The sequence below is a fragment of the Seriola lalandi genome, unplaced genomic scaffold (genome assembly GCF_002814215.2).
Source record: "Seriola lalandi dorsalis isolate HSWRI2012SDOR001 ecotype SW California unplaced genomic scaffold, Sedor1 jcf7180002054578, whole genome shotgun sequence".
Taxonomy (NCBI): domain Eukaryota; kingdom Metazoa; phylum Chordata; class Actinopteri; order Carangiformes; family Carangidae; genus Seriola; species Seriola lalandi.
The window spans coordinates 1,201,893-1,213,787 of record NW_019525131.1 but is presented as its reverse complement, the minus strand read 5'-3'; the positions used below and the strand labels follow the sequence as shown (position 1 = coordinate 1,213,787).

Below are 11,895 nucleotides of genomic sequence, written 5' to 3'. Positions count from 1 at the left end.
TCCCCCCTCACTTCGTAACATCAGTGAGCAACACTCAGCAATGTCTAACACCGAACACTGTATGTCCCCAATGTTAAATTACAAAGAAAATGTACCCATATAACCACATGTGAAAAAGGTACAGAGTAGCAAACCTTACTCTCCGACTATCCTGCCTTTAGCAAGCACAGAGCATATAACCGTTATAACATTCATTCATCCCAGTGAATACCATGGACTTGACCGTCACTTTGAAATGACGTCATCAGCGCCGGTTCTCACCGTGCGGTCGACAATGCAAACAAAAACAAAAAGCACCCGAGGTACAGTATAAACTAAACACATACGTCCGTAGTCTTCAAAACAAGATATTCCATAAATAAAAACAAATTAAACACTGACGGCATTTATTCTCCGTCATATCTTCCTTACAGTGTTATATAATTCAAATCAATACACAGTATTGTCCTTTTACTGTTTAGTCCTTGGTGCAGTGCAAAAAATAAAAACACGGATGGGAAATAACCTTACAAATGTACCTCGGTTTTCATGACGAAAGAACCTGTTACAGCCATGGTACATACACTTATCAATGTTGTAATATTTTCAGTCACGGTTTTTATAACGTTAACTGTTACTGCTCACCCATTTCCTTCAAGCATCTAACTTTGCTTTATCCCTGGTTTTCTTCCTCGCTGTCCCGCGCCGACAGATGCAGGGCCTCTCTCGCGTCTTCCACCGAGTTAAACGACATCTTCTTGCCCTTGTAGTTTACCTTCAGAATCGCTGGATAGACGAGGTGGGAGTCTATTCCTTTTTGTCGTAGCTTGGCGCGGGTCTCCCTGTATGCCTGACGCTCCCGCACCGTCCCTGGACTGAAGTCAGCAAAGAACCGCAGCTTGGTGCCATCGGGGAGGGATGGGTTAGCCTTCCTAGCTCCCTCCAGGATCGCCTGCCGGTCAGCGTGATGCAGAAGTCTGAAGATCATGGTTCGGGGTCCCGACGTATTGTTAGAGAAGATGCGGTGGGCTTTTTCGACCTCCAAGGTACTGTGGGAGCTTTTAAGCGATGGTATCCATTTTGGTAACATCTTTTGAAGATAGCCCCGCGGATTTTCACCTTCAGCGCCCGCAGGTAAGTTGACCAGTCTCACATTGTTGCTCCTGGATCTGTCCTCCAACTCATTAATTTTCTTTTGAAGCTTGGTCAGCTCCGCGAGACAGGTGCTACTGTCTTTTTCGCTTTGACCCACGTTAGCTTGAATGCTATCCAACGCCTGAACACTGTGTTGAACTTTTCAGCATGCTCCTCCAATTTCTCATTCAAAGACTTAAGGATAGTGCCATTCTCCGTCAGGTGTTTCTCAATCGGACTTAGAGCTTGCTCAAGTGAGTCTTTTAACATGGAGGCTACCGTTTCCTGCAGGGACTCCATCTCCGACGCAATTGCTCGTTTAATTAGTGTAGCCATGTCTTCCGGAGACTCGCTAACGTTAGCTTGTCTTCTGCTCGACAACTCCTGCTTCTTGGTCGGCGCTGGCTTTTTCTTTGAGGTCATAACTTAAGACTAAACCTTTATATACATTAATTGAGAGTATTTAGGTGTATGGGTCCCAGTAAACACAAATAAAAGGGGCTATATTAACAGCGCTCAGTGTCGTGCAGCCATCTTGCCTCGTGCCTCACGTGAACTCTCACTTGCAACTCCATTTAAAATATTAGTTCCTAGCATTTAACAATGAAAGTCAGCTTCAGATTTTTCTCAGCAGCCAGCAACGCATTTCTCAGGAAATGGCATTGTCTAGTTGGTGGGATTGCTGAATGAAGTAATTCCACTATATGCCATCTACCTGAAGGGGCAGAGTCGGCTCTTTTTCCTCAGGAAGCTCAGATCTTTTGACGTCTGCAGTGAAATGCTGCACATGTCAGTGGTGGCCAGTCAAAAAGGCTGGGTCTGTGCTTGGCAGGAGTCGGGACTCACTCAGGACTGTTGTGGAGAGTTGCAGGCAATGTAAGATGGAGGCCATCTTAGACAGGGACAGAGAAACAGCTACAGTTGCAGCAAATGTCTCATCTCACTGCGCCGCGGAACAGAAGGTTCAGGAGATCCTTTGTTCCAACTGGCATGAGGCTATACAACACCTCAGCCAAAGGAAGTGGACTAATCTAGTTAGTGCCATGGGTGCTCAGCTCCGAGGCTCTCTTCTACAGCTAGAATAGCATCTATTAATATTCTCTTTTGGGTTTATTATTCTTCCGCCAAATTTCAGCGCGTAACTCGTCCCGCAGCTTTGAGAAAACCCCAGTAATATATACATCAAAACGTGCGTCTTGATCCCGAAAGAGGTGCTATGACTTTTGGTGTTAAAATTCCAATTTTTCCCAAAGTTATTCCCCAAAAAACTGGGAATAAATAATGCATTAGGAATGCATTGGAATTTTCTTTAGAAACCCACCTTTTTTCAACAAAATTGCACCTTTTTTCTGAGTCACCCAGCTCTCTCATACCTGCACGTAGAAATGTGATTCAAACTATAAAACGGAGGAAAACTTCTGCTCTCTCAAAAAGATAGGAACTGTTTTTACATAACATGTAAACTTTTCACACTGTGAGCACTCAAAGGAGGAGTGCAAATCACTTTTTCTTCAAAGTTAGAGTGAAAGCGTCAGTTGGCTAGAGTGCGTGAAGCAGTAAAAAATAACCTTTATTTTTATTTTTAACTCGAGCTCGCGGCTCTTTGACAGGCAGGGTCTGCACAAAATTTAAACGGGGGTGCCGAGTCCGGCAGCAATACCTGTCTCACTCTCATTGACACCTAATGTAATCGTCTTTTTTTTTTTAAAAGAATCTCACTCTGTCTTCACACTGAGCTTACTCACTCATTTTAAGGAATATCTGAATAAAATAGAGACTGTAGAAACTTCTGTCTTCAGTGTCTGGCACGGTCTTTTCGGTTTATGAAAAGAAGTAACGGTTTTCTCATAATTTGCAGTTGTTTGAAGCCATGTAGAAGCCAAATTCTGGGCAGATTTTCACATTGCCATGGCAACGGCAGCTCCTGATCTGTGTGCGTGCGTGCGCCTAGCAACCAGATAACCAACTCTCCAAGCTCCGCTAGCTTTACATTAGCCGCATGTTAGGTCTTAAATTACATTTAGTTAGGTCTTATATATGTAAGTCCATTTACTGCTTCCTTCGTTGCTTTTTTTTTTGTTTTGTTAAAAGAGTGAATGAAGTTGTGACGGTCTCCGCTGAGACAGAGGAGAGGAGAAGCTACTAGCCCTCTCTCGCTGTCACTTCTAGTCGTGTTGCTCTCCTCCCCAGTAATATTAAATTTAGCACAGAAAAAAACATAATAGTGGTAATTTAAATAGCGGTTCATGGGATTTATTAACCCTCAGGGGCCCCTCTGTCCTTTTTTGGACATTTTTTCTTCACTTTTCTTTTTTGATTTGCTGATCATTTTGGCTGTGTTACAGCTGAAGGTATGGATTTCTGCAAGAAAGTGTCTTTTTTGACATATTTTAAAAATCTAATGTCAGTTACTGTTACAGGTTTATTATACACTGGTAACACATTTTGTACCCTCTGGGGTTCCTCGCGTCCAAAAAAGGACACACAAAGAAAATGCTATAAAATCATCATATATCAATATTTTTTTCTGCTTTTTTTTGCATAAATCTCTTAAACCACTTCAGTTCTGCTCAAACCTACCAAATGTTTATTAGTTTTCAGGATTTTAACCCTTTAAATGCCAGTTTGAAGACATGTTGCCTCTTGTTTTATAAAAAAAAACAAGACAGAATATGAGATATTTCCCACATAATACATGATGGAGGGATGTGACATTGTTTTATATCAGAGTCTTTTATATCAAGACATTTCTCAAAACCAGAATATGATCAGGGTGACTTTTGACCACTGGAAATAAATCATGTACTCATCCCGGCAGTAGCCCCCGTGGCACTCAAAATTTCCCTGGAATTTTCTAGTTCTTACTTCTTCCCCCTTTCTATGGTCTCTAACTACTCCTTCATACTTTGTCCTACAGAAACCGTTCAACTATCAAAACATTCAGCTTGATCTGTAGATTATCAGATGTATACAATTTTTTTCTACTATTTATAATTTTCAAAATAAAAAAAGTTTTCTGCAATTTTTTTGCCATTCAAATGAATGGAGAGACTGTTCAAATCCTTGAAAGCTTCAGCCTCTTTGAGCTTCAACTACTTCAGCATACTTTCAACTACAGAGTTCATTCAAACTTTAAGATGTTCACAAGACTTTCAGCTATTAAGCTTGTATTCAGCTTTTTTTTAATTATCACAGTTTTAGTTTCATGCTTTTTTCAGATCATTCTTGAGTTTATAATGGGTGTTTGTTGCACGGAATTTTCAGGGCTAGAGTGGATGGCATGATCGCTAGAGTGGGAGAAGCTCTAAAATTTGTCTGAAAAAAATCTGTGTACCCCTGTCCTTACGGCAACATATTTCGATTTTGACACATTATTTCTTCCTCATTAGTAGATAAACTTGTCCTGTTTCATACACACTGATAGAGACAATGGCAGAGACCGAGACAGAGAGACAGAGACCAGATAAACTCTTTAATAATGAAGCTCAATTAAACACATCACATGCTAATTACATAAAGACCTATGAAATATTTTAACGGGTGGTGATCTGTTAGGTGTGAGGGATAGATGACGGTCTTTGCTTCAGTAGTTGCGAGTCCAACTCCCGTTTGTACTATTGATTAAAGTTAGCTCATGTCAATGCGCACACTTCAGTTGTTAACTACGCCTGCATACTTTGTGCTGCATAAACCATTCAACTATCAAAACTTTCTTCAGGAGATGTATCCTTTCCTTCAAGTTTTTGATAATATTCATCGTTGAAATAATCTTTTTCTGAAATGTATACAATGCAAGTTAATAGAGACGATGTTCAACACCTTCAAAACTTCAAGGTATTTGAAATTCAACTACATGAGAATACTCTCAGCTACAGACTCCATTCAAACATTTAAATGTTCACAAGACTTTCAGCTATTAGACTTGTATTCAACTCTGATATCTTGTAGTTTTTGAATTATCAGTTTTAGTTTCATGCCGTTTTCAGATAATTTCTCATATAATGGGTGTGTATTGCACGGAATGTTCAGGGCTAGAGTGGATGACATCATGCTACTGTTAAACTGTTCACAAGAGTTTTGGCTAAGTGATTATTCAGCAAGGCGGGTAATCAAAGCCAGACGAAGGATCAGGAAACCAGCAGGGAGGCACTCCCATTGCAACGTCGGAGCTGGAGAACGCCAAACAGCCACAGGGACAAGCAGACGGGGACCAAGAAGCGCACAGGCAGAACTCGTGGTCGGGGACAGGAGGCTGAGGCGTTTACCGGGGCAGAGACAAGGCAGGATGGTCAGGGACGAGCAGCGTCGATACCTTGAAGTCAGTCCAGAGATGAATGCTGGAAAGTTTTGCATGATACTAAGAACAATCTGGCAAAGAGCGAGTGAACCGGGGATGCATATATACTGGCTTGATTGGAGATGGAGTGCAGCTGGGGGCAACAGGTGAGGACAGTGAGGCTGATGAGGAGGTGTGGGTGAGTGGAAAAACACTGAGAAGCAGGCTGTGACATTTTAACTCTTTCAACAACATGATTCACTTCTCAGCTTTTGCAGCTAATGGAGTTTAGCTCCTCCAAGTTAACATTTTGGCATCTACTTTTTCAAAGCACAGTACTTAATTTAATGTGAGCCGCATTTTCAACTATTTTAGCATTGTGACAGAAATCTCCTACTGGTGTGACATTAAAAGTTTTGCTTGTAGGCTTCTTTCTTAGTTTTTTTGTCAGCCAATTTGGCTTCCAACTAACATGTTTTTCTGTTTTGTACATTATGTACAGTTTTGTACATAATGTACAAAAAAAGTTTTGTGCTTTTCCAACAACAACTTAGACCTTTTTCAACCATTCAACCTCCAGCTTACCATTTCTGCTTTTAATCTTCAGCCATTGCTTGAGATACTTTGGCATTGCTTCAGCAATTGCTTGAGCTACTTAAGCAATGCTTCAGCAATTGCTTCAACCTCTTCAGCATTGCTTCAGTGATCTCATTCAGCTCTCAGCATTCAAATGAATGGAGACCATGTTCAAATCCTTGAAAACTTCAGCTTCTTTAAACATTAAATACTTCAGAATACAGAATTTGAAAAATTCAGCTACAGACTTCATTTAAGCTTTGAACTGTAGACAAGCCTTTCAGCTATTAAGCTTTTATTCAGCTTTTTGATATCTTCAATTGTTTTTAAGTTATCACAGTTTTAGTTTTATGCTTTTTTCCGATCATTTTTGAGTTTATAATGGTTGTGTATTGCATGGAATGTCCAAGGCTAGAGTGGATGACATCATTGCTAGAGTGGGAGAAGCTGAAAATTTTATATGGAAAAAATCTGTGTAACTCAGACGGCTCCAACACTAAATACAGGAAATGATTTACACACCTCTAAACCGTTTTCACTGTAAAAATGTTTCAGTCCAGTTGTAATCAGGAAGCATTCAGCAGTTAATTTCAGTTTGTCATTCTAACTGACACAGAAACACTCATAAATACAGGCAAGCAGAGGGGCACACAGACAGATAGAAAGGCACACTAACACACACAAACAGACAGATGCACACAAACAGATACACACACTGTCACACATACACACACACACACACACAGAAACAGAAAGCTGTTTACAAGTTAGTACTCATACAGGGAGACAACATGACAACAACATGTTTCAGTTCTCTGCTTTTGCAGCTAATGGAGTTCAGCTCCTCCAGTTTAACATTTTGGCATCTAACTTTTCAAAGCACTGTTCATTAGTTAATATGAGCTGCTTTTTCAACTATTTTAGCATTGTGTCAGTAATCTCCTTCAGGTGTGACATTACAAGTTTTGATTGTACATTTCTTCTTTCTTTGGTCTTTATTTTCAACCAATTTTGGCCATTAGGCTTTTCGCTTGTTCGCTATTGCTTCAGCTACTTCAGCATTTTTCAGCAGTTGCTTCAGCTTCTTCAACAGTTGCTTCAGCTACTTCAGCATTGCTTCAGCAATCTCATTTAGCTCTCACCATTCACATACAGTTTGAACAGCAAATTCTAGTTCGTCTTATTCATCTTACGTTTTGAAATTTCGGTGTGTAATTAGTCCTGCAGCTTAGAGAAAACCGAGAAAATATATTTATCAATGTGTGCGGCTGGATCGGGAAAGGTGTGCTATGACGTTTCTAAGCCATTTCAGTAACCATGGTGATGTAAATTGTGATGAAAGGTGAAAAAATTCCTATAGAGAATGAATGGGGAGACCAACTTTGGAGCACTACTGCTGCATCATACTTCAATGTAGAAAGATGGTTGAAACGTTAAACAGGTCACAAGACTTGAAACTCTTTTTGGGTATTTTGACAACTATTATGGTTTACACAAAATCAAAGTTTACATTTTGTGTCATTTTTAGACCGTTTTAGACTTTATAATGTGTGTGTATTGCATGGAATTTTCAGAGCTAGAGTGGGATAAGCTCTAGAACTCCTCTGAAAAAATGTTGTTTAACTCGTCCTCACGGGCACATAGTTCAGTCTTCACACATCATGGCTTCCTCAATAGTAGACAAATTTGTCCTGTTTCATAGAATGTGTCTAAGCACAGAGACTTGCAGAATTTGAACATGAGCCTCAAAGTGATAGGAGTACCCTCTACCTCTCCCTATGACTGCAATATAAATTCTGGCGCTGATTTCCCCAAAAATACAGGCATGACATTTTTCTGTAACTCACTCCTCTGTCCACATGTTTGGCTCTAGGAACACCAAAGCTAGATATGCTGTGCATGAATTTCTTATGCTGGCCATGGTCCACTCGTGGTTCTGATAAGAGTTAGCGTTTTTTCACAAATAGCAGTCATTTGAGAGGCTTGCCAAGCCAAAATCACACCCAGATCTGTGTCAGCTCTGTGTCTTCCAGCTAGAGACAGGTGTTTGAACCGGCTTGTTAGGAGACTCTTTGATCTCTCTGATGTTTACAAACACAGCCACACACAAATATACACACAAATACACACACACACACACACACACACACAGGCAGAGAGCTGTTTACAAGTTAGTGCTCATAAAGAGAGATTATAGTTCAGACTGGATAGTACAACAGTAAATACAGCAGCAGACATACTGAATTTACTTTGAGCTACAGGAACTGTTCAACCATCAAAGTAGCTCTCCCATAGACTGCAATACAAATTCAAGAGCTGATAGCAAACAGCAGGTCTCAGGTCTCAGTAGGTGCTACTAACTCAGTATCCGGGCAGAAATGGACAAACCTGATACTGATTGGCTAATTAGACTCATTGATTCTTAGCCTTTTAACTAAGGTATGAGAGCAACTCTAAGGTATATCAACATGGTGTATTTGCATGTTCTTGTATGTGTGTGTTTATGTGTGGTTCTTTTCGTTAGTGTACATGTCTTTCTATAATTGTGAGGACAATTTTGGTTAAAAACCATTATTGTGAATTCATTCTGACCGGTCCTGACAACTTCAAAGGGCTGTTTGAAGGTTAAGCTTATGCAGTTACCAACACCACATACGCACATACATTGAAAGACACACAAACACTATCGCCACCATATGGATATTAACTGTATAAGTGTCTCAACCTGGTAACACAAGCTTTTTGGAGGCTCTATGGTAGACAGTTCTACTGCCACACACAACAATACATACAGGCACATTGACAGGCACACACAAACACCATCTTACTTTTTTGATATTCATCTTCAAAATAAGAGTCTTAAGCAGGTAAAAAGAACTTACTGCAGGTTATGTTGGGCAGCTCTACCATTACACACAAAAACACACACACACACACACACACATATATAGTATTTAGTACTTAGGTATGTGCATGTCTATGCGTATATAAAATCGTGATGGTATATAAATTGACTCAAACACAGAAACATTATCTCCAAGATTTGGATTAACCTTCAAATTAAACTTCTAAACATGGCAAGAGGGAATTATTGGCTCTGTTGTACAAAATCAATCGTCTATATGGGCTTTTATATAGCTTTATTTAAGATCAACTTCTGTTAGGGCATGTACATGTGTGTATACATGTCTTGCTATGGTTGTGGGGACAAATTTGGGTTTGAAAACTATCAGTGTGAGGCTATTTTGGCCAGTCGTGACAGCTTCAAAAGGCTTTTTGAGTGACAATTGCAGTGACTGAGGTCAGTGTCAGGATAAGTCTCTACGACATGAATGAAATCGAAAGTAATGTCCTTTGTACAGATTGAAACGAGAGGAGTGAAGTACATGCACCAAGCAGCAGGCACACTCAAAATTTCACACATTTTCTAATGTTGTTTCTATCCTCAGTCTCCATCCACAAAGTTAACCATGTTCTTATTATTGTAACCATGTCAACAAAGATTGTATAGTGTTGAGGAAGTACTTATTTTAACCCAAATCGCAAATCAATTATATTGAACCTAACCGAGACATGGTCATTATTATAATAACCATGGCGACAAAGGTAGGTATGCTGCTGTTGATACAGTCCACGTTGTTTTTATTATTTTGACCATCACAACTAGGGTGCACAATTTTGTGACAGAAGGTTGAAAAAACAACCTGTATGGTTGTTCAGGTTGGAGGAGTGTAAGGAGTGTAAGGAGCGATGTCCCCCACAGGAGAAACCAGACATAATACACTCACTTTGTCTCTAGAGGACATATGGGTGGGGATGAGGGGTCTGAGGGAAGATGACAGACAAGGGAGAAAAAGGTAAGCAGAAAGAAATATTTTCTGATGAGGGGGGAGAGGTGAGAGGCTCAGTGGTGAAGACCTCCAGGTAGAAATTCAACACATAAATAGGATGTTTGAACTAACAGGTGAGTGCAGTCTGAGGGGAGCACTGGGGGAAAATAGTGTGTGTGTGTGTGTGTGTGTGTGTGTGTGTGGGGGTGGGGGGTGGGGGTTCCTGGTTGATGGTTACTGTGATTAGTTGTTGTGTTGTCAGGTGACCAGAGAGAAAAACATCCAGCAGTTTCTACGAGAATCGGTTTCCTTCAGCAAAACGTTTGAATTCACCTTCCAACCTGCTCCATTTGACAAGGTGTGTGTGTGTGTATTTCATAATAAAACATTATTAAAAAGACAGTAATAAAAACCACATTATGACCATTTCATATTTTGTATCATTGTATTTTTGTTTTGCCACAAAACTGTCATTAGATAAAATAGTGTGTGCATAAGAACATAATGCAGTCACACACATACAGTAACAATAGCACAGTGTGAAAGCTGAATGATGTCATATTGAGAGTGTGTGTCCCTCCTGTGTGCAGGTTTGTTCTCTGCAGGAGGTGTATGTGTCGGAGGCTGGCAGCTGTCTGGTTAAAGAGGCCAAGAAATGGGTGACGAAAGCTGCCAAAGACTTTAAGATCCTCACCCATGGAGAGAGGGTAAAATAGAGATGATGCTGGTTTGAGCTCAGGCTTTATTCAGCCACTTCCTGTTTACATCACACTGTAGTATAACAACCTCCTGAGGACATACTTCATGTATAGTCATGACCACACCTCTGAGCTCTGAGTGTGTGACCTCAGTTCCTGTTCAGATTATCTTTGTCTCTGAAGGTGTGCACATCAGTGTCACTGGTCCATCCTGATTCTCAGCAACAACTGTGCATCATCCTCATCATATGAACTTCACTGCTGTTCACTGATTTAAACATTCTCATCTGAAAGAATTATCTGCTAGCTATTTAGAATTAAAGTGTTTGTAGTAAAGTTGTACTGAAGTCTGGTTATCTGATGTGCTGTGTCATGAAGAGCTTCATGTGTTGTATGTGTTGATACATTTATTAGAAGTTTAACCCCCCCCCCTGCATGAAGTTGCAAGAGTTTACATGCACCATCACGGTAGTAAAACATTATTTCTGGATTTATTTATAATTGGTTCATATTTTATATATGCATAGACATGCACATGCCTAAGTAAAAAATACTGTGTGTGTGTGTGTGTGTGCGTGTGTGTGTGTGTGTGTGTGTGTCCTGGCAGGCTGTGCAGATGTTGGAGAGTCGGCTGAAGCTGCTGTCAGGAGATACAGGGTTCAGTGTGGAGCAGAAGATAGCAGAGGTGCAGGACAGTGTGCGCAAAGCAAAGGTATTTAACTCCAGTTACCATGAACCAAACAGAATCAACACAAGCAGATGATTATCATAGCTGATTTTCTTTCCTGCTCTATTTCTCATTCAGACACCTATCTGACCTGTGTATATATAAAGTAATGAAACAACAGCTTCACTATTTACAGTATGACACACACACACACACACACACACACAGAAAAAGAAATCTGTTTACAAGTTAGTACTCATACAGGGAGACAACATGACAACAACATGTTTCGGTTCTCTGCTTTTGCAGCTAATGGAGTTCAGGTCCTCCAGCAGTGGCGGCTGGTGAAAAATATTCTAGGTGGGGCTGTATGTGCCAGAAGCTTTCAGTAACTATACCAATAAAAGAACCCAAACCAAAAGATACCATTGTTTTAGGGATAAACAATAATCATTTAATTGCCCTTTAGAAATCAACAGTTTGACAGATAATGACAATGATATGAGATGTATATTAGTGATTACTCTTAATACAAAATTAAAGTTCTTGAGAGACATTTACAGTTGGATGATGTTTAAAAATAACTATATACAAAGAAAAACTATGTCATAGGAACATAAAATGTAGCAATTGGATTAAATACATTAGTGAATACTAATAGCACAAAATTACAATATAATGGTATATTATAATGTTTACAGGTGGATGGTGATTAAAGTTAACTATACACAGAAA

General features: G+C 40.0%; 1 protein-coding gene across 1 annotated transcript in view; it reads left to right on the top strand.

The window, feature by feature from the left end:
* LOC111663601 (F-BAR and double SH3 domains protein 1-like) overlaps nt 1-11,895 on the top strand; it is a 49,637-nt gene that overhangs the window by 25,312 nt on the left and 12,430 nt on the right. The window contains exons 10-12 of the mRNA XM_087177037.1: nt 10,058-10,153; nt 10,386-10,502; nt 11,101-11,205. Coding sequence (XP_087033163.1) covers nt 10,058-10,153; nt 10,386-10,502; nt 11,101-11,205 — 318 coding nt within the window. The remainder of the gene's footprint in view (nt 1-10,057; nt 10,154-10,385; nt 10,503-11,100; nt 11,206-11,895) is intronic.